General features: G+C 50.9%; 1 protein-coding gene across 2 annotated transcripts; it reads right to left on the reverse strand.

Annotated features, from left to right (window-relative positions):
* Window positions 1-1,143: 1,143 nt before the first annotated feature.
* Window positions 1,144-22,719, reverse strand: LOC144605357 (uncharacterized). 2 transcript variants are annotated; one of them, XM_078420507.1, is made up of 4 exons: window positions 22,681-22,719; window positions 15,871-16,034; window positions 7,102-7,279; window positions 1,144-3,175 (listed from the first exon to the last, which is right to left on the reverse strand). In XM_078420507.1, exons 2-4 carry the CDS (start codon window positions 15,928-15,930, stop codon window positions 1,926-1,928), a joined length of 1,488 nt encoding a protein of 495 aa, XP_078276633.1. In that variant the 5' UTR covers window positions 15,931-16,034; window positions 22,681-22,719; the 3' UTR covers window positions 1,144-1,925. The 2 variants fall into 2 exon arrangements, with proteins under 2 accessions (XP_078276633.1, XP_078276632.1); XM_078420506.1 differs by having other exon boundaries at window positions 22,649-22,689.
* Between the last annotated feature and the right edge of the window lie 542 nt (window positions 22,720-23,261).

Below are 23,261 nucleotides of genomic sequence, written 5' to 3' on the forward strand. Positions count from 1 at the left end.
TGAATGCATTCAAGAGAGAGCTAGATAGAGCTCTTAAGGATAGCGGAGTCAGGGGGTATGGGGAGAAGGCAGGAACGGGGTACTGACAGAGAATGATCAGCCATGATCACATTGAATGGTGGTGCTGGCTCGAAGGGCCGAATGGCCTCCTCCTGCACCTATTGTCTATTGTCTAATCAAGAATCTGTTAATCTCCACCGTAAAAATATCCACTGACTTGGCCTCCACACCCCTCTGTGGCAATAAATTCCACAGATTCACCGCCTTCTGACTAAGAGAGAGGGAGGGAGGGAGAGAGAGGGAGAGGGAGGGAGAGGGTGGGAGAGGGTGGGAGAGAGAGGGAGAGAGAGGGAGAGAGAGGGAGGGAGAGGGAGGGAGAGGGAAGAGAGCGTGGGGCAGGTGATAGCTGATGTGACTCCAGCAGCTAAACAGGTAAAACCACTTTAGAAGTCGCCTCTGATGCAGTAAAGTGAACTCTGGTTAAATATTTGAAGGGATCAATAATACCCAGAGTTTGTTTACTTTAGTTTATCGGCACTGAAACGTCGGGGTGGGGGTGGGGGCCTGGAATGTGCTGCCAGGGTGGGTGCAGATACGATAGTGGTGTTTAAGAGGCTTTTGGACAGGCACATGGATACGCTGGGAATGGAGGGACGTGGATCACTTGCAGGCGGAGGGGATTCGTTTAACTTGGCATCATGTTCAGCACGGACATTGTGGGCTGGGTTTGAGATCATAAGCGATTGGAATAGGATTAGGCCATTCGGCCCATCAAGTCTACTCCGCCATTCAATCACGGCTGATCTATCTCTCACTCCTGACCCCATTCTCCTGCCTTCTCCCCATAACCTCCGACACCCGCACTAATCAAGAATCTATCCATCTCGGCCTTAAAAATATCCACTGACTTGGCCTCCACAAAGAATTCCTCCTCATCTCCTTCCTATACGAACGTCCTTTAATCCTGAGGCTGTGCCCTCTGGTCCTAGACTCTCCCACCGCTGGAAACATCCTCTCCACATCCACTCTATCCAGGCTTTGCCTCCGAGACAAGACAAGTTTGTCCGTCAAGTCGATGCCAGACAAGTTTGATGGTCACCGCAATCACTGACTAGAAATAGAGTTACTTTTAAATAGGTTTATTGTGGCATGGGATTAAATACAAAAATTGTAAAATGAATCTGGAAACATTAATGTGTTCATAGCTTAAATTCCTCTCATTAGATACCAATGTACAAACAGCCGTTTATTTCAGTGTATTTACTTATATAACCTAAGTATCATTAAAAACAAGATCTTCAAGAACTAAAATTCTCTGAATGGCACTCTATCAAAAATTAGTTTATTTGTCACGGTTGCTTCCTGACGTGCTGAATATATTTCCAGAATGTTCCGTCATTATGTTCAGAGATATCCTGTGGGTCCCATTGATATTGCACGATTGGGCAGTAGATGTCTTGGACATCAGTAGCAACTGACCAATGAGACAGGATGACCCTTCAGGCAGTGACCGGCCAGGTTGGCCGTGTTTCTGGGGAGGGGGGGGGGGGGGGGGCAGTGAAACAGAGATGGTTCCCTTGTGCAAGCACCTGGAGGTCAAACGCTCAAAGCCACCGCGGTTAGTCGGTAAGTAATGCACCGAATCAGAACGCCGACTGCCGGTAATCAGATCCATGGATAATTAAAGCTAGCCCATTCTGGTACGGTTACCCACATGGCCTCTGCATCCGGTCCCCAGCTGGAGGTGGCAGTGGTCACTATGGCTTCTACAGCATGGCAGTGGACTGGATATTATCCATTGTGGGCAAGTTGTCCCCAGCAGGTTCACCGAATGGCCTCAATGTTGGTGGAACCCGTCTGAAGTGCATGAAAGACTTGGCAGTCTCCGTTACCCCCCCCCCCCCCCCCACCCCCACCCGTGGTCTTCACTCTTTCAGAAGGCCGAGTTTCCTCAGCGCCTCCTTGCGGTCTTTGCTGCTGGACTCCTGGGGAACAGATTGGACATTCAGCCCCTTGGGTGGCGAGCGTTGGGGTTTGGCGGAGATGTGGTGAATCTTTATGGGTAGATACCTCCCGGCCGGTTTCTCGGGCGACGTTCCCTCCACGGTGTTGCCGTGTCGGGCCGAGAGGTCGGCCTCGGAGCAGACGGACATGGGCCTCGGTTTGGGCAGTTTGATTGGGCCGGGGGCATTGACCGTGATGGTACGGAGTTGGCCGGGCATCTGGCTGTTGTCACCAGATGTGCCAAAGCGTTTGAGGCTGCTGGCTTTGCTGGGGCCTAGCAGCCATGGTGGGAGGCTGCTGGCCTTGCTGGGGCCTAGTGGCCATGGTGAGAGGCTGCTGTTCCTCACGTGGCCATCGCCAACAATCACCGATCTCTTGACACTCGGCAACGTCTTGCTGGTGCCGGCGACCAGCGAGGTGTTGGTGGAGGTGTAGCGGGCAGAGGGAAAGCTGGTGCCACCAGGGATACTCAACCTCTTGAGGCCGGCTGACGTTGAGCTTGGATGCTGCCAGTGAAGACTGTTGGCATTGCCCAAGCCAATGTTGGCAGTGGAATGGTTGGCATCAGAACCAGAGCCCACACGTGGACCTCTGGGGCCATGAGGTTTGTTCTGCTCAATGTCCGCCTCTTGTTGACTGGCGATCTTCTCATCACCTCCTGTCTCCAGCCGCCCACCGGGAACCTTCACCAACTCTGGCCGCTTCCTCCTCATCCCATCAGTCTCTGACAGCAGGCCCAGCTTGGCCAGGGCTTGCATGCGAGCTTGCTGAGCCTCCGTCTCAGTGCTGCCATCCTTGGAGGGGCCGTTCCCTCTCCCACTGTCCTGGGGCACATTGTAGATGCTCTGCCGATGTGGGGCCAGCTCATTGTTCTGGTGGTAGCTCCTCAGCACGATGTTGTGGGGGAGCCTCCCTGGTTTGGGCGCGGTAGGGGGTCCGTGCTTGCCCCGCTCGTCCCTGGCCCCCACCGACGGGTGGGCCGGCGTGGTGAAGGAACGCCTTCTCCCCTCCCCCAAACTGGGCTCCAGGTGGCCACTCTCTGCACCACCCCTCCCACTGGCCTTGGGGAGAGTATTGGACCCGGATTTGGACTCGCCCACCTGGGCGGGGGTAGTATCGGGGGTCGACGGGCCGAGTGGCAAGGCTGCTCGTGGGATTCTTCCGGCAGGTTCTGTTTGTGAATAAACCCAAATGTTAGAAATGGTCCAGTAACTCATTAAACCAGAAGTCAATGCACTAATAAGATCACAACCTTGTAGAGTTGTGGGCATCAGCTTTAACTTCCCACTGTTATTGTTTATGTGTTTGTCTTTTATTAATGTACTGAACCTTTTGTTGTTTATTCTCATGGTGTTTACAGAGGACTATTGCTGAGCTGCTGCAAGTAAGGATTTAATTGTCCCCTTTAATGATACACAATAAAAAACCTTGTGACTCGACTCTTAACTCCGCAGAGTGCAGCCTCCGCGGCAAGTGTTCTGGAATTATAATTATTAACTGTTTCAGACAACTAGCAAAGGTTTCAACAGAGACGGAGGAAACTGCAGACGCTGAAATCTTGAGCAAAACGCAAAGTGCTGGAGGAACTCAGCGGGTCAGGCAACGTCTGTGGAGGGGGATGGACAGACAACTTTTCGGGGCGGGACTGTTGGACTGATGGAGGGAGGGGGGGGGGGAGGAGAAAGCTGGAAAGGATTGGGAGGGGCAGGACAAACCCTGGTGAGTGATAGGTGGATACAGGTGAGGGGGGGTTAGACTAAGTGACAATGGCTGGAGGTTGACTGGGGACAAATGGGTGTCAGATAAAAGGAGGAGGGAAGTGTAAATGCCAGAGGGAGGGATACATTAGATTCATGGAGGAGGCTGGTCAATGAACCATTCCATGAAGATATTAGTCAATTGTGCCCGGGACTTGGGAAGATGCAAGAATCATGTTGGAGGCACGCCACTAGCCTTCATTTAGTTTTAGTTTAGTGTAGAGATACAGCGCTGAAACAGGCCCTTCGGCCCACCGAGTCCGCGCCGACCAGCGATCCCCACACACTAACACTATCCTACACACATTAGAGACAATTTACATTTATAACAAGCTAATTAACTTGCAAACCTGCATGTCTTTGATCACATTGAATGGCAGTGCTGGCTCGAAGGGCCGAATGGCCTGCTCCTGCACCTGTTGTCTATTATTGTCTTTGGAGTGTGGGAGGAAACTGAAGATCTCGGAGAAAGCCCACGCAGGTCACGGGGAGAACGTACAAACTCCACACAGACAGCGCAAGTAGTCGGGATCGAACCCGGGTCTCCGGCGCTGTGAGGCAGCGGCTCTACCCACTGGACCACCGTGCTGCTGTTCTCTGGGGCACAGCAGCTGATCACAGCAGTGGGAGATCTCAGCGTCACTCAGTGACGATCCGTGAACACTGAGCCAGCACCTCGTCTGCGATCGACAGCACCTCCAGAAGTTAAACATTATTTTGTTTCCGGGCCGTGTGACATGCATGCTTATCATTTTTGTGGACCGGCACCTATTGTCTATAAACAAGCACTGCCCAGAACTTCAAGGGGATGAGATCACAAAAGCAGGGGGTTAATGATGAGGCTGTACAAGGCACTGGTCACAGGGGGTTAATGCTGGGGCTGTATAAAGCGCTGGTCACAGGGGGTTAATGATGGGGCTGTACAAGGCGCTGGTCACAGGGGGTTAATGATGGGGCTGTATAAGGCGCTGGTCACAGGGGTGTGATGCTGGGGCTGTATAAAGCGCTGGTCACAGGGGGTTAATGCTGGGGCTGTACAAGGCACTGGTCACAGGGGGTTAATGCTGGGGCTGTATAAAGCGCTGGTCACAGGGGGTTAATGCTGGGGCTGTACAAGGCGCTGGTCACAGGGGGTTAATGCTGGGGCTGTATAAAGCGCTGGTCACAGGGGGTTAATGCTGAGGCTGTACAAGGCGCTGGTCACAGGGGGTTAATGCTGGGGCTGTATAAAGCGCTGGTCACAGGGGGGTTAATGCTGGGGCTGTACAAGGCGCTGGTCACAGGGGGGTTAATGATGAGGCTGTACAAGGCGCTGGTCACAGGGGTTAATGCTGGGGCTGTATAAGGCGCTGGTCACAGGGGGTTAATGATGAGGCTGTATAAAGCGCTGGTCACAGGGGGGTTAATGCTGGGGCTGTATAAAGCGCTGGTCACAGGGGGTTAATGCTGGGGCTCTATAAAGCGCTGGTCACAGGGGGTTAATGCTGGGGCTGTACAAGGCGCTGGTCACAGGGGGTTAATGCTGGGGCTGTATAAAGCGCTGGTCACAGGGGGTTAATGCTGGGGCTGTACAAGGCGCTGGTCACAGGGGGGTTAATGCTGGGGCTGTACAAGGCGCTGGTCACAGGGGGGTTAATGCTGGGGCTGTACAAGGCGCTGGTCACAGGGGGTTAATGATGAGGCTGTACAAGGCGCTGGTCACAGGGGGTTAATGCTGGGGCTGTATAAGGCGCTGGTCACAGGGGGTAATGCTGGGGCTGTACAAGGCGCTGGTCACAGGGGGTTAATGATGAGGCTGTACAAGGCGCTGGTCACAGGGGGTTAATGCTGGGGCTGTACAAGGTGCTGGTCACAGGGGGTTAATGCTGGGGCTGTACAAGGCGCTGGTCACAGGGGGTTAATGATGAGGCTGTACAAGGCGCTGGTCACAGGGGTTAATGCTGGGGCTGTATAAAGCGCTGGTCACAGGGGGTTAATGCTGGGGCTGTACAAGGCACTGGTCACAGGGGGTTAATGCTGGGGCTGTACAAGGCGCTGGTCACAGGGGGTTAATGATGAAGCTGTACAAGGCGCTGGTCACAGGGGGTTAATGCTGGGGCTGTATAAGGCGCTGGTCACAGGGGGTAATGCTGGGGCTGTACAAGGCGCTGGTCACAGGGGGTTAATGATGAGGCTGTACAAGGCGCTGGTCACAGGGGGTTAATGCTGGGGCTGTACAAGGTGCTGGTCACCGGGGGTTAATGCTGGGGCTGTACAAGGCGCTGGTCACAGGGGGTTAATGATGAGGCTGTACAAAGCGCTGGTCACAGGGGTTAATGCTGGGGCTGTATAAAGCGCTGGTCACAGGGGGTTAATGCTGGGGCTGTACAAGGCACTGGTCACAGGGGGTTAATGCTGGGGCTGTACAAGGCGCTGGTCACAGGGGCTTAATGATGAGGCTGTACAAGGCGCTGGTCACAGGGGGTTAATGCTGGGGCTGTATAAGGCGCTGGTCACAGGGGGTAATGCTGGGGCTGTACAAGGCGCTGGTCACAGGGGGTTAATGATGAGGCTGTACAAGGCGCTGGTCACAGGGGGTTAATGCTGGGGCTGTACAAGGTGCTGGTCACAGGGGGTTAATGCTGGGGCTGTACAAGGCGCTGGTCACAGGGGGTTAATGATGAGGCTGTACAAGGCGCTGGTCAGGCCGCATTTGGAGTATTATGAACAGCTTTGGGCCCCATATCTGAGGAAGGATGTGCTGGCTCTGGAGAGGGTCCAGAGGAGGTTTACAAGAATGATCCCAGGAATGAGTGGGTTAACATATGATGAGCGTGTGTCGGCACTGGGCCTGTACTCGCTGGAGTTTAGAAGGTTGAGGGGGGACCTCATTGAAACGTACAGAGTAAAGAAAGGCCTGGATAGAGTGGATGTGGAGAGGATGTTTCCACTGGTGGGAGAGTCTAGGACCAGAGGGCACAGCGTCAGAATTAAAGGACAGATCTTTAGAAGGAGATGAGGAGGAATTTCTTTAGTCAGAGGGTGGTGAATCTGTGGGATTCTTTGCCACAGGTGGCTGTGGAGGCCACAAGTCAGTGGATATTATTAAGGCAGTGATAGATAGTTTAGTGTGTAGTACAGGTGTCAGGGGTTATGGGGAGAAGGCAGGAGAATGGGGTAGGAGGGTGAGATAGATCAGCCGTGATTGAATGGCGGAGTAGACTCGATGGGCCGAATGGCCGAATTCTGCTTCTATCACTTATGAACTAAACACAAACCAGTTTCCTCCATGTACCAGATGCCACACTGTTAACTACAATCATCTTACCTATCTTAACCATAACCAGGTTAATCTTCTCACCTGCAAAAGGTGGGCATTCAGGGTAAGGTGGGGGCACGTTCTCCGACTGACTCCCATTTCTAGTGATCACAGTTTCAGTTTGTTCAAATTCTTCAATATACAAAGAGTCAATGGTTTTTTCAAGGAACATCAGGCTTTCTCTCTCTTCCACTGAGAGGAAGTTCCAAACCTCATCATTCTGCGGAAAGCAATCGCAAATCTTTAGCTCGTTGGTCTAGGCTAGAGAAATCAAAAACTCACCAGAAGTCTATTCCACCATTCAGTCATGGCTGAAGATAGACACAGAGTGCTGGAGTAACTCAGCGGGTCAGGCAGCATCTGTGGAGAACATGGATAGGTGACGTTTCAGGTTGGGCCCCTTCTTCTAAACAGCAGGTTAGGAATGAATGGTGATCTGAAGAAGGGTCTCAACCTGAAACATCTCCCATTCCTTCTCTCCAGAAAAGCTGCCTGTCCCACTGAGTTACTCCAGCATTTTGTGTCTCTCAAAGGTGGAATAAGTTTATAAAACACCAATACTTGCAAATGCACTGGTTTTACAGAGAAAGCTCAGAGATTATTCCAGGACCCGAGGGTCTGAGCTACAGAGAGAGGTTGGACAGTCGAGGACTCGATTCCTTGGAGCATGAGGGACAATCTTATAGAGGGGTATAAAATCATGAGAGGAATAGATGGGGCAGACACAGAGTCTCTTGCCCAGAGTAGGGGAATCAAGAACCAGACAACATAGGTTTAAGGTGAGGGGGAATAGATTTAATAACTTTTCCTTTTACACAAAGGGTGGTGGGTGTACGGAACATGCTGACGGAGGAGGTAGTTGAGGCAGGGACTATCGCAACGATTAGGAAACAATCAGACAAGTACATGGGTAGGACAGTTCAGAGGGATATGGGCCAAACGCAGGCTGGTGGAACTAGTGCAGATGGGGCATGTTGGTCGGTGTGGGCAGGTGGAACTAGTGCAGATGGGGCATGTTGGGTCGAAGGGCCTGTTTGCATGTTGTAGGTCTCAATGAGATGAGCTGTTACTGGTGGAACTGCTGACACTTTGCAGTAGCGTTGCCAACCGTCCCGTATTAGCCGGGACATCCCGTATTTTGGGCTAAATTGGTTTGTCCCGTACGGGACCGCCCTTGTCCCGTATTAGGCCCGGGGGGGGGGGGGGGCGCTGCAGGCCCGGACAGTGTAGGCCGGACAGCGTAGGCCCGGACAGCGTAGGCCGGACAGCGTAGGCCCGGACAGCGTAGGCCGGAGAGCGTAGGCCCGGACAGTGTAGGCCGGACAGTGTAGGCCCGGACAGCGTAGGCCGGACAGCGTAGGCCCGGACAGTGTAGGCCTGGAGGCCGCCTAACGGAGATCGCGTAGGATTTACGAAGGGGAAATCATGCTTGACAAATCTACTGGAATTTTTTGAGGATGTAACTAGGAAAATTGACAGGGGAGTCAGTGGATGTGGTGTACCTCGACTTTCAGAAAGCCTTCGACAAGGTCCCACATAGGAGATTAGTGGGCAAAATTAGGGCACATGGTATTGGGGGTAGGGTACTGACATGGATAGAAAATTGGTTGACAGACAGAAAGCAAAGAGTGGGGATAAATGGGGCCCTTTCGGAATGGCAGGCAGTGACCAGTGAGGTACCGCAAGGTTCGGTGCTAGGACCCCAGCTATTTACGATATACATTAATGACTTAGACGAAGGGATTAAAAGTACCATTAGCAAATTTGCAGATGATACTAAGCTGGGGGGTAGTGTGAATTGTGAGGAAGATGCAATAAGGCTGCAGGGAGACTTGGACAGGTTGTGTGAGTGGGCGGATACATGGCAGATGCAGTTTAATGTAGATAAGTGTGAGGTTATTCACTTTGGAAGTAAGAATAGAAAGGCAGATTATTATCTGAATGGTGTCAAGTTAGGAGGAGGGGGAGTTCAACGAGATCTGGGTGTCCTAGTGCATCAGTCAATGAAAGGAAGCATGCAGGTTCAGCAGGCAGTGAAGAAAGCCAATGGAATGTTGGCCTTCATAACAAGAGGAGTTGAGTATAGGAGCAAAGAGGTCCTTCTACAGTTGTACCGGGCCCTGGTGAGACCGCACCTGGAGTACTGTGTGCAGTTTTGGTCTCCAAATTTGAGGAAGGATATTCTTGCTATGGAGGGCGTGCAGCGTAGGTTCACTAGGTTAATTCCCGGAATGGCGGGACTGTCGTATGTTGAAAGGCTGGAGCGATTGGGCTTGTATACACTGGAATTTAAAAGGATGAGGGGGGATCTTATTGAAACATACAAGATAATTAGGGGATTGGAGGCAGGAAACATGTTCCCAATGTTGGGGGAGTCCAGAACAAGGGGCCACAGTTTAAGGATAAGGGGTAGGCCATTTAGAACGGAGATGAGGAAGAACTTTTTCAGTCAGAGAGTGGTGAAGGTGTGGAATTCTCTGCCTCAGAAGGCAGTGGAGGCCAGTTCGTTGGATACTTTCAAGAGAGAGCTGGATAGAGCTCTTAAGGATAGCAGAGTGAGGGGGTATGGGGAGAAGGCAAGAACGGGGTACTGATTGAGAGTGATCAGCCATGATCGCATTGAATGGCGGTGCTGGCTCAAAGGGCTGAATGGCCTACTCCTGCACCTATTGTCTATTGTCTAACCCGCCTCCCGGCTTGGCCCGCCGCCATTGGTGGAGCGGGAGCACGTGGCCGCTGGCTGGGTGAGGTCGCGTGGGGCACGGGGCGGTGACATCACCTTGTCCCGTATTTGGGAGTGAGGAAATTGCCAACCCTACTTTGCAGGGACTTTGTAACAGGTCTCAGTGTAACAAGTGTAAACATAGTGTAACTCAGTGTGAACTTTATACCAAGCCTCAGTAATATCCATGTTTACACCAATATAAAGGTGCGGTCTGCTGCACCATGTCACTGCGCTCCCCACCATTACCAAACTCAAGACTCAGCAAAAACCCTGCCATTCGCTCCTTAAAAACCTGACCTCTGCCATTTTATTGGCCTCCATTCACTGCCATAAAGAAATAAAACTCTCCAGCACACAATGGGTGGAAATCGTTGCTCGGTTGACAGACTGTTTACGTTTACAGAAAGCCAGCTTTAACTAATGCGTTAAAAGACACAGAGTGCTGGAGTAACTCAGCGGGTCAGGCAGCATCTCTGGAGAACATGGAGCAAGCCAGGAGAATGGGGTTAGGAGGGAGAGATAGATCAGCCATGAGTGAAGTAGACTCGATGGGCCGAATGGCCTAATTCTACAGCAACAACTAACAAATTCACTGCCCCAACAGAGGGGTAGCAGTTCCACCTGACCCGCTGAGTTACTCCAGCACTTTGTGAAACGTCACCTATCCATGTTCTCCACAAATGCTGCCTGACCCGCTGAGTTACTCCAGCACTTTGGGTCTGTCTGCGGTATAAGCCAGCACCTGCAGTTCCACACTGTGGGCGTGTTGGGTAGTTTGGCCCAGTGTTGCTGTGTATTGATATTGTGGTTTTCAATTTGAAACTTGGGTGGAGTTTTCTCGGTGGAGAGAGGCTGCCAATAGGCCTGTTGTGTTGTTCTGTGCAGAATAATGGGTTATAAATAGTTTACCCTGAGGATGAGGGTAAACAATGGGCAAGGCCAGAAATACCCTCAGTTCCTCCAGAACCTTTGTCTTTACTCCCGAGTACTTGCTGATTTCCAGTCATGATTTTGAAATAAAATGTGACGCAGAGTGCTGGAGTAACTCAGCGGGTCAGGCAGCATCTGTGGAGAACATGGATAGGTGACGTTTCACAGAGTGCTGGAGTAACTCAGCGGGTCAGGCAGCATCTCTGGAGAACATGGATCGGTGACGTTTCCGGTCGGGACCCGTCAGACTGGCAATACTAGCTAGACATCTCTTTGGTTTTGGTTTATAGTAATTGAGGGCAGTGAATCTGTGGAATTCATTGCCACAGAAGGCTGTGGAGGCCAAGTCAATGGATACTTTTTAAGGCAGTGCATGATAGATTCTTGATTAGTACGGGTGTCTGGGCTTATGGGGAGAAGGCAGGAGAATGGGATTGAGAGGGAGAGATAGATCAGCCATGATTGAATAGGGGAGTAGACTTAATGGGCCGAATGGCCTATTTCTGCACCTATCACTTATGAATGATTGTAGGAAAATAATTGCAGATGCTGGTACAAATTGAAGGTATTTGTTCACAAAATGCTGGAGTAACTCAGCAGGTCAGGCAGCATCTCAGGAGAGAAGGAATGGGTGACGTTTCGGGTCGAGACCCTTCTTCAGACTGAATTATTGTTAAATACTCTGAGCTACAGGGAAGAGCTTTGTTCGGGCTGTGGCCTTTGGTGTCCCAGCTGAAGCCAACATTGCACATGTTCAGTCAGCCTGTGACGTGCGACACTGTGCTGCTCTGACTAACGAACCTCAGGAGATACCCACGGCCTCTGTGACAACACAGGACTAGCCAGTCCGACAACATTCTCAGAATACAACATTAAATCAGTGGCAGGAGACCAGCGTTTTCCAAAACAAGATTCCGATTATGAAACACCGTCACAGAAACACCTCTGCCGCAGAATTAGAAGCACATCTCCATATCCAGCCCACTCCCAGCTACCTATTTTATTTCAGACGTAGAAAGATAGAAACATGGAAAATAGGTGTAGGAGTAGGCCATTCGGCCCTTCGAGCCAGCACCGCCATTCAAAATGATCACGGGTGACCATCCACAATCAGTACCCCGTTCCTGCTTTCTCCCCATACCCCTTGATTCCCGTTGCAGATGTAATAGTTTTACATTACAAATACGTTTACATTTACAATACGAACTACATTTGCAGAGGTGATGTGTAAGGAGGAACTGCAGGTGCCAGTTTAAACCGAAGATAGACACAAAAAGCTGGAGTAACTCAGCGGGACAGGCAGCATCTGTGGAGAGAAGGAATGGGTGACGTTTCAGGATGAGAACGGTCTCGACATGAAACATCACCCATTCCTTCTCTCTAGAGACGCTGCCTGTCCTGAGTTACTCCAGCTTTCGGTGTCTATTTTGCAGATAAACTTGTCAAACCAAATTACTCATCCTCAGTTCACGGAGCCAGAGAGAGGAAATGAAACCATGGTGTCACTTTCAAAGTGACTTTCTGCTGGAGTGTGCATTCACGATCATATGCACCGATTAGAAAATAACAAATGCTACTCTTTACTTTTGAGATACAGCTCGGAAACAGGCCCTTCAGCCCATTGTGTCCATGCCGACCAGCAATTACCCCATACACTAGCACTATCCACTTTGGTGGCAAGAACAGGAAAGCAGACTATTATCTGAATGGTGGCCGATTAGGAAAAGGTGAGATGCAACGAGACCTGGGTGTCGTGGTACACCAGTCATTGAAAGTAGGCATGCAGGTGCAGCAGGCAGTGAAGAAAGCGAATGGTATGTTGGCATTCATAGCAAGGGGATTTGAGTATAGGAGCAGGGAGGTTCTGCTGCAGTTGTACAGGGCATTGGTGAGACCACACTTGGAGTATTGCGTACAGTTTTGGTCTCCTAATCTGAGGAAAGACATTCTTGCCATAGAGGGAGTACAGAGAAGGTTCACCAGATTGATTCCTGGGATGGCAAGACTTTCATATGAAGAAAGATTGGATAGACTCGTCTTGTACTCGCTGGAATTTAGAAGATTAAGGGGGGATCTTATAGAAACTTACAAAATTCTTAAGGGGTTGGACAGGCTAGATGCAGGAAGATTGTTCCCGATGTTGGGGAAGTCCAGAACAAGGGGTCACAGTTTAAGGATAAGGGGGAAGTCTTTTAGGACCGAGATGAGAACGTTTTTTTTCACACAAAGAATGGTGAATCTGTGGAATTCTCTGCCACAGAAGGTAGTTGAGGCCAGTTCATTGGCTATATTTAAGAGGGAGTTAGATGTGGCCCTTGTGGCTAAAGGGATCAGGGGGTATGGAGAGAAGGCAGGTATGGGAAACTGAGTTGGATGATCAGCCATGATCGTATTGAATGGCGGTGCAGGATCGAAGGGCCGAATGGCCTACTCCTGCACCTATTTTCTATGTTTCTATCCCACAAACACTAGGGACAATTTTAACCAAAGCCAATTAACCTACAAACCTGCACATCTTTGGAATGTGGGAGGAAACCGGACAAAACCTACATGGTCACGGGGAGAAGGTGCCAAATTACACATCACTAACCACACCACACACTGGTACCTTTTATATTTCGCCCTTATTCAAATACACAGGGTAATGCCAGTTGAGATGTAAAGCCTCTGAAGGTCAGTAACAGGTTTTACAGCTAAACGGAAACAAACTCCACTTCTAGTGTTGTAAATCTGTGGAATTCTCTGCCTCAGAAGGCAGTGGAGGCCAATTCTCTGAATGCATTCAAGAGAGAGCTAGATAGAGCTCTTAAGGATAGCGGAGTCAGGGGGTATGGGGAGAAGGCAGGAACGGGGGACTGATTGAGAATGATCAGCCATGATCACATTGAATGGCGGTGCTGGCTCGAAGGGCCGAATGTCTATTGTGTTGCAAGTCATGTCACCACATCCCGTCTGCAAACCAGTCCCATTTCCCTGCTCCCTTGGCACGACCTTGCAACTAGGGGTGCCAACTTCTGCACTCCCAAATACGGGACAAGGTGACGTCACCGCCCCGCGCCCCACGTGACCTCACCCAGCCAGCGTAGCAACCCGCCTCCCGGCCTGGGCGGCCACCATTGGTGGAGCGGGAGCACGTGGCCGCTGGCTGGGTGAGGTCATGTGGGGCGCACGGACACACGGACACACAGACACGGGGACACACCGGGCACGGGGACACACGGACACGGGGACACACCGGGCACGGGGACACACGGACACGGGGACACACGGACACGGGGACACACAGACACGGGGACACACAGACACGGGGACACACACGGACACGGGGACACACGGACACGGAGACACATGGACACACACGGACACGGGGACACAGACACACACCGGCACATGGACACACACGGACACGGTGGCACACGGTACACGGACACGGCGGCACACACGGACAAGGCAACACACGGACACGGCAACACACGGACAAGGGGACACACCGGCACGGCGACACATGGACACGGCGGCACACGGACACGGGGACACACGGCGACACACCGGGCACACGGACACGGAGACACACGGACCGGCACATGGACATGGGGACACACACGGACACGGCGACACACAGTACACGGACACAGCGACACATGGACACGGGGACACACGGACACGGCGCCCAGCCACCCAGGACGCAGTGATACAAGAAAGTGGATCAGTTCACAGTTCGTGGAAATCGAAAGTGCAACATAGTTTGCTTAAAAACAAAGTTAATAATTAAATTCACGGTAAGCCTTCACTAACCAAATACCTACCGTGAAACTAATTGAAAGCAGAAAAGTAAATATCTCAGTGCAGTGAAAGATAATTACTCAGCACACGAGCAGCATAAACACCATTTAGTCAACTAGATTCAGAACTTTGTTCAGTATATTCATAACATCCTGTAATTAACTTTGAAATAAAGACTTTTGGCATCATTACAGTCACATTAGTGCCTGTGGTTTGCCACTCACGCACTTAAAACTTTAACCTTTTAAACTAGTGGCTTTGCCAGTGAATTAAAAAATCATTAATCTCTCCGCCCAGGTGTAGGACTTGTTCTCGAAAGTGACGTTTGTGGCACCAGCCACACATTTGTCTTTAGTTCACCTTCACTTTTAATTTTCCAAAATGCCACCCTTTAGTGAAAATAGACACAGAATGCTGGAGTAACTCAGTGGTACGGGACAGGCAGCATCTCCGGAGAGGAGAAATGGCTGGCGTTTCGTGTCAAGACCCTTCTTCAGACTCGACCCGAAACATCACCCATTCCTTCTTTTGGAGGGGAGGATGCTCCTGAAACCGCGGAGCCTCTTGGACAATACAGCTCCCCCCTCCATGACACACACTGGTCAACCTGAGGAGCACATTCAGCAACAGACTGGTCCCACCGAGATACAGCACACAACGCCACAGGAGATCCTTCTTCCCTGTGGCTACCAAACTGTACAACCCCTTCCCCCCCCCTTCTGTCGTGCGGTAGACTGACTCCACCCCCCTCCACCCCCAATCTTTTCCACTCTTCACTTTCATTTCATTTTTCACGTATCTTGTGTTTTATGGCCATTGGCAGATCAATTTCCCTCCTGGGATAAATAAAGTTCTATCTTATCATATTTTGTGTCCATCTCCGGTGTAAACCAGCATAAGCATTTTGTGTCTACCTACATAGACCTTTCTGTCCCTGGTCTCCTCCATTGTCAGAGTGAGGCTAAACGCAAACTGGAGGAACAGCATCCCATATTTGGCTTGGGCAGCTGACAGCCCAGTGGGATGAAAGTTGATCTCTCCAACTTCAAGTAACCCCGGCATTCCCCCTCTCTCTCCCCCTCCCCCACCCAAGTGGCACCAGCTTCTCGTTCTCGCCCAACAAACAGCTCACAACGGCCTGTTTCCTTTATCATCGTTACTTTTTTGCACGTCTTCCATTCATTGTTCTTTATCTCTCCACATCAACGTCTATCTCTCTCGTTTCCTTGTCCCTAACCAGTCTGAAGAAGGGTCTCGACCTGAAACGTCACCCATTCCTTCTCCCCTGAGATGCTGCCTGTCCCGCTGAGTTACTCCAACTTTTTGTGTCTGTCGGCATTTGCGTCCCACGTGCCCGTCAGTGCAACACTTACATGACCAGAGACACGGTTGGTGTCATGCGTGTAGCTGCCGACACTGGTGATGGAGTCCATGGGTGCTGCTCTGATCCACGGGAAACCTAGGGCATCGCTCTAGGGACTTGTTGCGCGGTCAGGCTGAAGCTTTAACATCAGGATAAACCAAACTCCAAGGGTGCCTGTAAATCACAAAAACTATCAACAAACAGGAAAGCAGATTCGAGAAACCATTTTAAAATATTACATTTGGCCACAATAACGATCAATAAATTGTTAAAATAGTTTCCTGCAAACATAAATTGGCATCCTTTGAGATGTCTTTCCACCAATCCATGTGCCAACCCCACTTTCATCCTGAGCATGGGAAGGTCACAAGCACAATTAGGCCATTCGACCCGTCGAGTCTAATCCACCATTCAATCATGGCTGATCTATCTCTCCCTCCTAACCCCATTCACCTGCCTTCTCACCATAACCCCTCACACCCGCACTAATCAAGAATGTATCTATCTCTGCCTTAAATATATCCACTGACTTGGCCTCCACAGCCACCTGTGGCAAAGAGTTCCACAGATTCACCACCTGTATTATCTTCAGTAACATCGAGAGATACAACAACATCAAGGTGCAATCTGGTTACATGAACAAGTGAATCGGTGAAGGAACCGTAACATACGGAACCAGAGTGAGCAGGGTTCACAACCAACCAACACCCGACCTGAAGGAATGCAATTCACAAACAGCTCCAGGACCAAGGAGCGACACAGAGTGCTGGAGTAACTAACGGGTCAGGCAGCATCTGTGGAGAACATGGAGAGGTGACGTTTCACAGAGTGCTGGAGTAACTCAGCGGGTCAGGCAGCATCTGTGGAGAACATGGATAGGTGACTATTTACAGAGGCCAATTAACCTACCAAGCCGCACATCTTTGGGATGTGGAAGGAAATCAGGGACCCTGAGGAAACCCACACGGGAGAACATGCAAACTCCATACAGACAGCATCCGAGTTCAGGATGGAACCTGGATCGCTGGCGCGGTGAGGCGGCAACTTTGCCAGCTGTGCCATCTGAAAAACTGTGGCAGGGCTTTGGACTTCCCTGGGTATCTGGCCCCCACACTCTGTCTGAACAGTCACTTGCTCAGTGCACTCCTGACCCCAGCCTCCACTGCTCCTGGAGTCATCAGCAACATTTAAGAAACATTTAGACGTGTGCATGGATAGGGTGGATTTAGGGGAACATGGGGCGAAAGCAGGCAGAGGTGGGGATTAGTGTAGATGGGGCATCTTGGTCGACGTGGACAAGGTGGGCTAAAGGCCCTGTTTCCGCGCTGTATGACTGGTTAAAGCAGAGGAATGGAGGCGGCGTATCGGAGACTGGTGTCAGGTTTGTGAAGTGGAGTCTGCCAGTCACTTTGTTACATGCTGTCAGACCAGTAAGTCCGTCTGAGCTGCTGTTAGCTTGCTTTGCAACCGTTTACGATCCAAGCATTTAATTAAAACCCATCTGCTATAGTTCATTCTCCAAGATCTAGGTGTCCCTGGCAAGGACATCATTTCTATTTCAAAATTATAACTGCACACATTGTGAACAATCAATGCTTTCTCACCTTGTACCATCAATTCTATACATTCTCTTACTATGTATAGAATTATAACTCCTCTCACGTTTGCTCCATAAACAATACACCTGTTGACTGTTTGAGAGATGTGGAATCTGGGAACTGCAGAAGCTGGTCCATAAAAAAAAGACACAGTTCTGGAGTAACTCAGCGGTTCAGGTAACATCTCTGGAGAATGTGGCTCGATTACTTTTTGGGTCGGGACCCTTCTTCAGACTCGAGTGTATGAGAGGTTGTTAAACAGAACTATATTCTGCACTCTGTATCTTCCCCATTGCTCTATCCATTGGACTTGATTGGATCTACGTTTGGTACGTCTGATCTATTTGGATAGCATGCAGGACAAAGCTTTTCACTGTACCTCGGTGCATGTGACAATAATAAACCTAAACCTTATAATAAACTAAGCTGCGGCCCCTGGTGTCCACCAGTGGCCAGACCCAGACTGTGACTTTGCACTGGGCTTCAGTGTGTCCCCCAGCACATACCCACATGCCCTAGAATGTGCCCTGTATTCCCATGCCAGGATCTTTTCACTGTCGGTCTCACTGGAATTTACACGGATAAGAGGGGATCTTATGGAAACATAAAATTATAAAGGGATTGGACAGGCTAGATGCATGAAAAATGTTCCCCATGTTAGGGGGAGTCCAGAACCAGGGGTCACAGTTTAAGAATAAGGGGTAGGCCATTTAGGACTAAGATGAGGAAAAACTTTTTCACCCAGAGTTGTGAATCTGTGGAATTCTCTGCCACAGAAGGCAGTGGAGGACAATTCACTGGACGTTTTCAAGAGAGAGTTAGATTTGGCTCTTGGAGCTAAAGGAATCAAGGGATATGGGGAGAAGGCAGGAACGGGGTACTGATTGTGGATGATCAGTCATGATCATATTGGATGGTAGTGCTGACTTGAAGGGCCGTTTTGCCTACTCCTGCACCTATTTTGTCCGTGAACATTCTTGGCACCGATCCTCGTTTATGCAACTGTGCATTACGTATCGTGTTGTTTTTAAGTTGTTGAGGGGTTTGAATGTGTGATCTAAATCACAGCCGTTCCAAGTTTTGGTAGGAGGTGTGTTCACATCCTTCCCACCACAGCTGCTGCAAGACTACATTCTGTTAATTAAATCTGGAATAAAAACCAGGTGCAGTTAATCGAGTATAAAACTGCCAAATTGTCAGGAGAATAAACTAAATATTGGGATCGCCGTTGATTCAATGATTGACTTTATTGTCACGGGAACGTGGGTAGTGAAATTCTTTGTTGTGCGTACAATCCAGTAAACTCATGTAAATAGCCCCCTGTGTGCAGGGAGTGAATGAGAAAGTGGGATAGCATAGAACTGGGGTGAACTGGTGATCGATGGTCGGCGTGGACTCGCTGGGCCGAAGGGCCTGTTTCCGAGCTCTATTTCTAAAACTATCTCCAAATTCCATTCTGTAACGAGACTCAGAGTCACACAGTGCAGAAAATGGCCCCTTCAGCCCAACGTGCCCATCCCGACCAAGCTGCCCCACCTACACTAGTCCCACCTGCTCAGCATCTACATTACTAAACCACTCGATAACCCAGAGTGTAAAGGTGACCAGCCCAATAATGTCCTCCAGGATCCCTGCTGTCCATGCCCACCCCCTCCAGAACTCTCATCAACCCCTCAGATCAGCAACATGTGAGCTGGGCAATAAATATCACCATTGACAGCAACAACTACCTTCCAACCAAGGCAATAAAACATACAGAAAGCTGGAGTAACTCAGCAGACAGGCAGCATCTCTGGAGAGAAGGAATGGGTGACGTTTTGGGTCAAGACCCTTCTTCAGAAGAAGGTCTGAAAAAGGGTCTCGACCAGAAACATCACCCATTCCTTCTCTCCAGAGATGCTGCCTGTCCTGCTGAGTTACTCCAGCATTCCTTCTCTCCAGAGATGCTGCCTGTCCTGCTGAGTTACTCCAGCATTCCTTCTCTCCAGAGATGCTGCCTGTCCTGCTGAGTTACTCCAGCATTCCTTCTCTCCAGAGATGCTGCCTGTCCTGCTGAGTTACTCCAGCATTCCTTCTCTCCAGAGATGCTGCCTGTCCTGCTGAGTTACTCCAGTTTTTTGTGTGTATCGTTGGTTTAAAACAGCATCAGCAGTTCCTTCTTATACATTAAAACATACAGCGGTTATAAAACACTAAAAGGCTCGTTCTTATCTCGGCAGGTGACGTAGACTCACTCTGACCACATCAGTCCCCACTCCCCTCAAACCCACACACATGTGAAGCGAAATTCAGATTCTGCGATTTTCCCCCAATTCAAGTTGTTTCAAAAAATGTTAATTAGCTAATGTAGTGGAAGAGAGTGGATGTTTGTCTTGGGCTCATGTGTCCTGTGTTCTTTTCTTTTTTGCTGTGTCTTGTGACTGCTGAAATTTCGTTCGGTATTTATAACAAATGACAATAAAGTTCTGTAGTACTGTTATACTGTAAAACATTGAAGATGTACTTTTATGTCTTGAGAAAGCAAAGTCCGATGGAAATAGTAATTATACCACAAACTATGCCAACATCTTTTTTTGAATGCAAAACAGTACGACACAGGAAGAGGCCCTTCAGCCCACAATGCCCGTGCCAACCACCATGCCCGTGCCAACCACCATGCAAACCACATTTGAGACAGTGGACCTCCCCCGCACAAAACCACGCTGACCATTTCTATTACATCCAGAGGAGGCACCAATGCTCAATACAAATCTGAAATTGTCACTGCTTGTAGGAAAGAGCCACAAAGATGAACACAAACTGCTGGAGTAACTCAGCGGGTCAGGCAGCATCTCTGGAGAACATGGATAGGTGACGTTTCACAGAGTGCTGGAGTAACTCAACAGGTCAGGCAGCATTTCTGGTGAAAAGGAATAGGTAATGTTTCGGTTCGGAACCCTTCTTCAGATTATATATATTTTAAAATGAAAATACTGGAGAGGAAGGGAATGGAATTTGAAAAATTCTTAACCCACCCAAGCCTCTTCCAGACACAGTAATGTGGGCAGGTTATACTGGAATGATACACCTGGATAGGCTGGAACATTTTTCTTTAGAGCATAGGAATCTGAAGGGTGATCTTCTGGAGGTGTACAAGATCATGAGGGGCATGAGGGGCATGGAGAAAGTGAACGCTGACATCCCTTTTCCCAGGGTAGAGGATTCTAAAACTAAAACTAGAGGGCTGAAGGTGAGAAAGAAGATATCCAAGAGGGGCCTCAGGGGCAATGCTCAGAGGGTAGTCTGGCCTGACTGCTTGTGACTCAATGGGCTGAATGGCCTACTCCTAGTTTCTATGTATCCAGAATGACGTGCCAGAAGAAGCTATAGAAGTGGATACAATCATGACTTTTAAAGGACATTTTGTCAGATATTAAACTCAGCGGGTCAGGCAGCATCTGTGGGGAACATGGATTGGTGACGTTTCACAGAGTGCTGGAGTAACTCAGCAGGTCAGGCAGCATCTGTGGAGAACATGGATAGGTGACGTTTCAGATTGTGAACCTTCTTCAGACAGATTATAGGGTCAAGAAGGGTTTAGAGGGATAAAGGCCAAATACAAGCGAACTGGACTTGCCCAGTATGGCAACTTGGTGGGCAAGGTGGGCCGAAGGGCCTGTTTCGTGCTGTACAGCTCTGACGCCACTGTGGCAGAGTTAGACAGCTGTTGCTTCTCCGTCAGCCAACACCTTAACATGAGGCGCCCAGGAATGCGGCATGTTCAGGTCGGGCAGCAGGCCGGGACGGGTCCTCGCCCAGCGCACCCAAGGGTGCAGGAGGGTGTCTGCTAAACCAGGGGCTCAGTAACTGAAGCCACCCCTCCTAACATACATATATATACACACACACATACATAAATACACACACACATATATATATATATATACACACACACATATATATACACACACACACATACATATATACATATAAAATATACACACACGCACATACATACACACACACACACACACACATACACCCACACATAAACGGCCGCGTCCCCCACGTCCCACCTAAAGGTGACCCCGCTTCCCGGCCCTGGTTAAAGCCCCCGGCTGCCGATCCCGCGGAGCGCAGAGTCCGAGCCGTCTGTCCCGGGACAAGCGGTGGGTGTCGGGTCATTGACTCGTCCGCCCCTCTGTGTCAAATCCCCTCCCTCCCCGAGCCCCCCCCCCCCCCTCCATTCCTCCCCAAATGCCCATCACTTCCCGGACGCCCCTCTCCCTTCGTCTCTCTCCAGCCGCCCCCTCCCCGTGCTCGCTCGCTCCGACCACCATCCTGACATTTGAGGCTGTGATCCGCGCCGCCCCGGCAAGATTCACCCCCGCCTCACCTGTACCCACACCGTCCGATCCGGTCCCTCCTCACCTGTCACCCAAACTGTCCGCGCTCGCTCAGTCCCTACCCCCGTGTCCTGTTCTCTGTCGCGCCTCACCTGGATCCCCACACCGCCCTACCTCACCTGTCCGTGACCCCCTCCCTCTCTGCCTCACCTGTCCGTGTCCCCCTCCCTCTCTGCCTCACCTGTCCGTGTCCCCCTCCCTCTCTGCCTCACCTGTCCGTGTGACCCTCGCTCTCTGCCTCACCTGTCCGTGTCCCCCTCCCTCTCTGCCTCACCTGTCCGTGTGACCTCGCTCTCTGCCTCACCTGTACGTGTCCCCCTCCCTCTCTGCCTCACCTGTCCGTGTGACCCTCGCTCTCTGCCTCACCTGTACGTGTGTCCCTCTCTCTCCCGCGGCCGCTCTCATTCTCTCTCTGCTCCCGTCGCCCCGCTCTGTCCCACCTCTAAACCACACCGTCCAGCAGCGCCTCACCTGTCCGTGTCCCTCTCTCTCTCCAGCCACTCTAGTCCCACAACGCCTCACCAGTGCCCCACACACCGTCCCGAGCGCCTCACCTGTCCATGTGTGTCCGTCTATGTCCCTCTCTCCCCCGCCACTCTCTAGTCCCGCAACGCCTCACCTGTGCCCACACACCGTCCCGAGCGCCTCACCTGTCCATGTGTGTCCGTCTATGTCCCTCTCTCCCCCGCCACTCTCTAGTCCCGCAACGCCTCACCTGTGTCCCACACACCATCCCGAGCGCCTCACCTGTCCATGTGTATCCCTCTCTCTCCCCCAGCCACTCTCTAGTCCCGCAGCGCCTCACCTGTGTCCCACACACCGTCCCGAGCTGCTCACCTGTCCGTGTCCGTCTATCTGTCTGTGCCTTTCCCCCCCTCTCCCTTTATAGGCTCCGCGGCGCCGCTCCCCGCAGCCAATCCGCTCTCTCCCACCTGCCGTGGGCCAATCCGCTCCTCTTCCGCCTTCGCATCCGACCAATCGCGTCGCGCCCTTGATACCGGTGGCCCCCACGGGCGCTGATTGGCGCAGCCGCGCCGCTCTCCGCCAATCAGCTCCAGCCCGCTTGTCCAGGCTCCACCTGCAGCCCACCTGCGCCGGCTCTGGAGGGGCTGACAAACAAAGACACGGAGTGCTGCAGTAACTCAGCGGCTCAGACAGCATCTCTGGAGATCAGAGAGAAGCAAAAGAAGAAAAATAGATGCAGAAGGACATTCGGCCCTTCGAGCCAGGACCGCTATTCATTGTGATAATGGCTGATCGTCCCCAATCAATAACCCGTGCCTGCCTTCTCTTCATATCCCTTGATTCCACTAACCCCTAGAGCTCTAACTTTCTCTTAAATCCATCCAGTGATTTGGCTTCCACTGCCCTCTGTGGCAGAGAATTCCACAAATTCGCAACTCTCTGGGTGAAAAAGT

This window comes from Rhinoraja longicauda, chromosome 24 (assembly GCF_053455715.1).
Source record: "Rhinoraja longicauda isolate Sanriku21f chromosome 24, sRhiLon1.1, whole genome shotgun sequence".
NCBI lineage: Eukaryota > Metazoa > Chordata > Chondrichthyes > Rajiformes > Arhynchobatidae > Rhinoraja > Rhinoraja longicauda.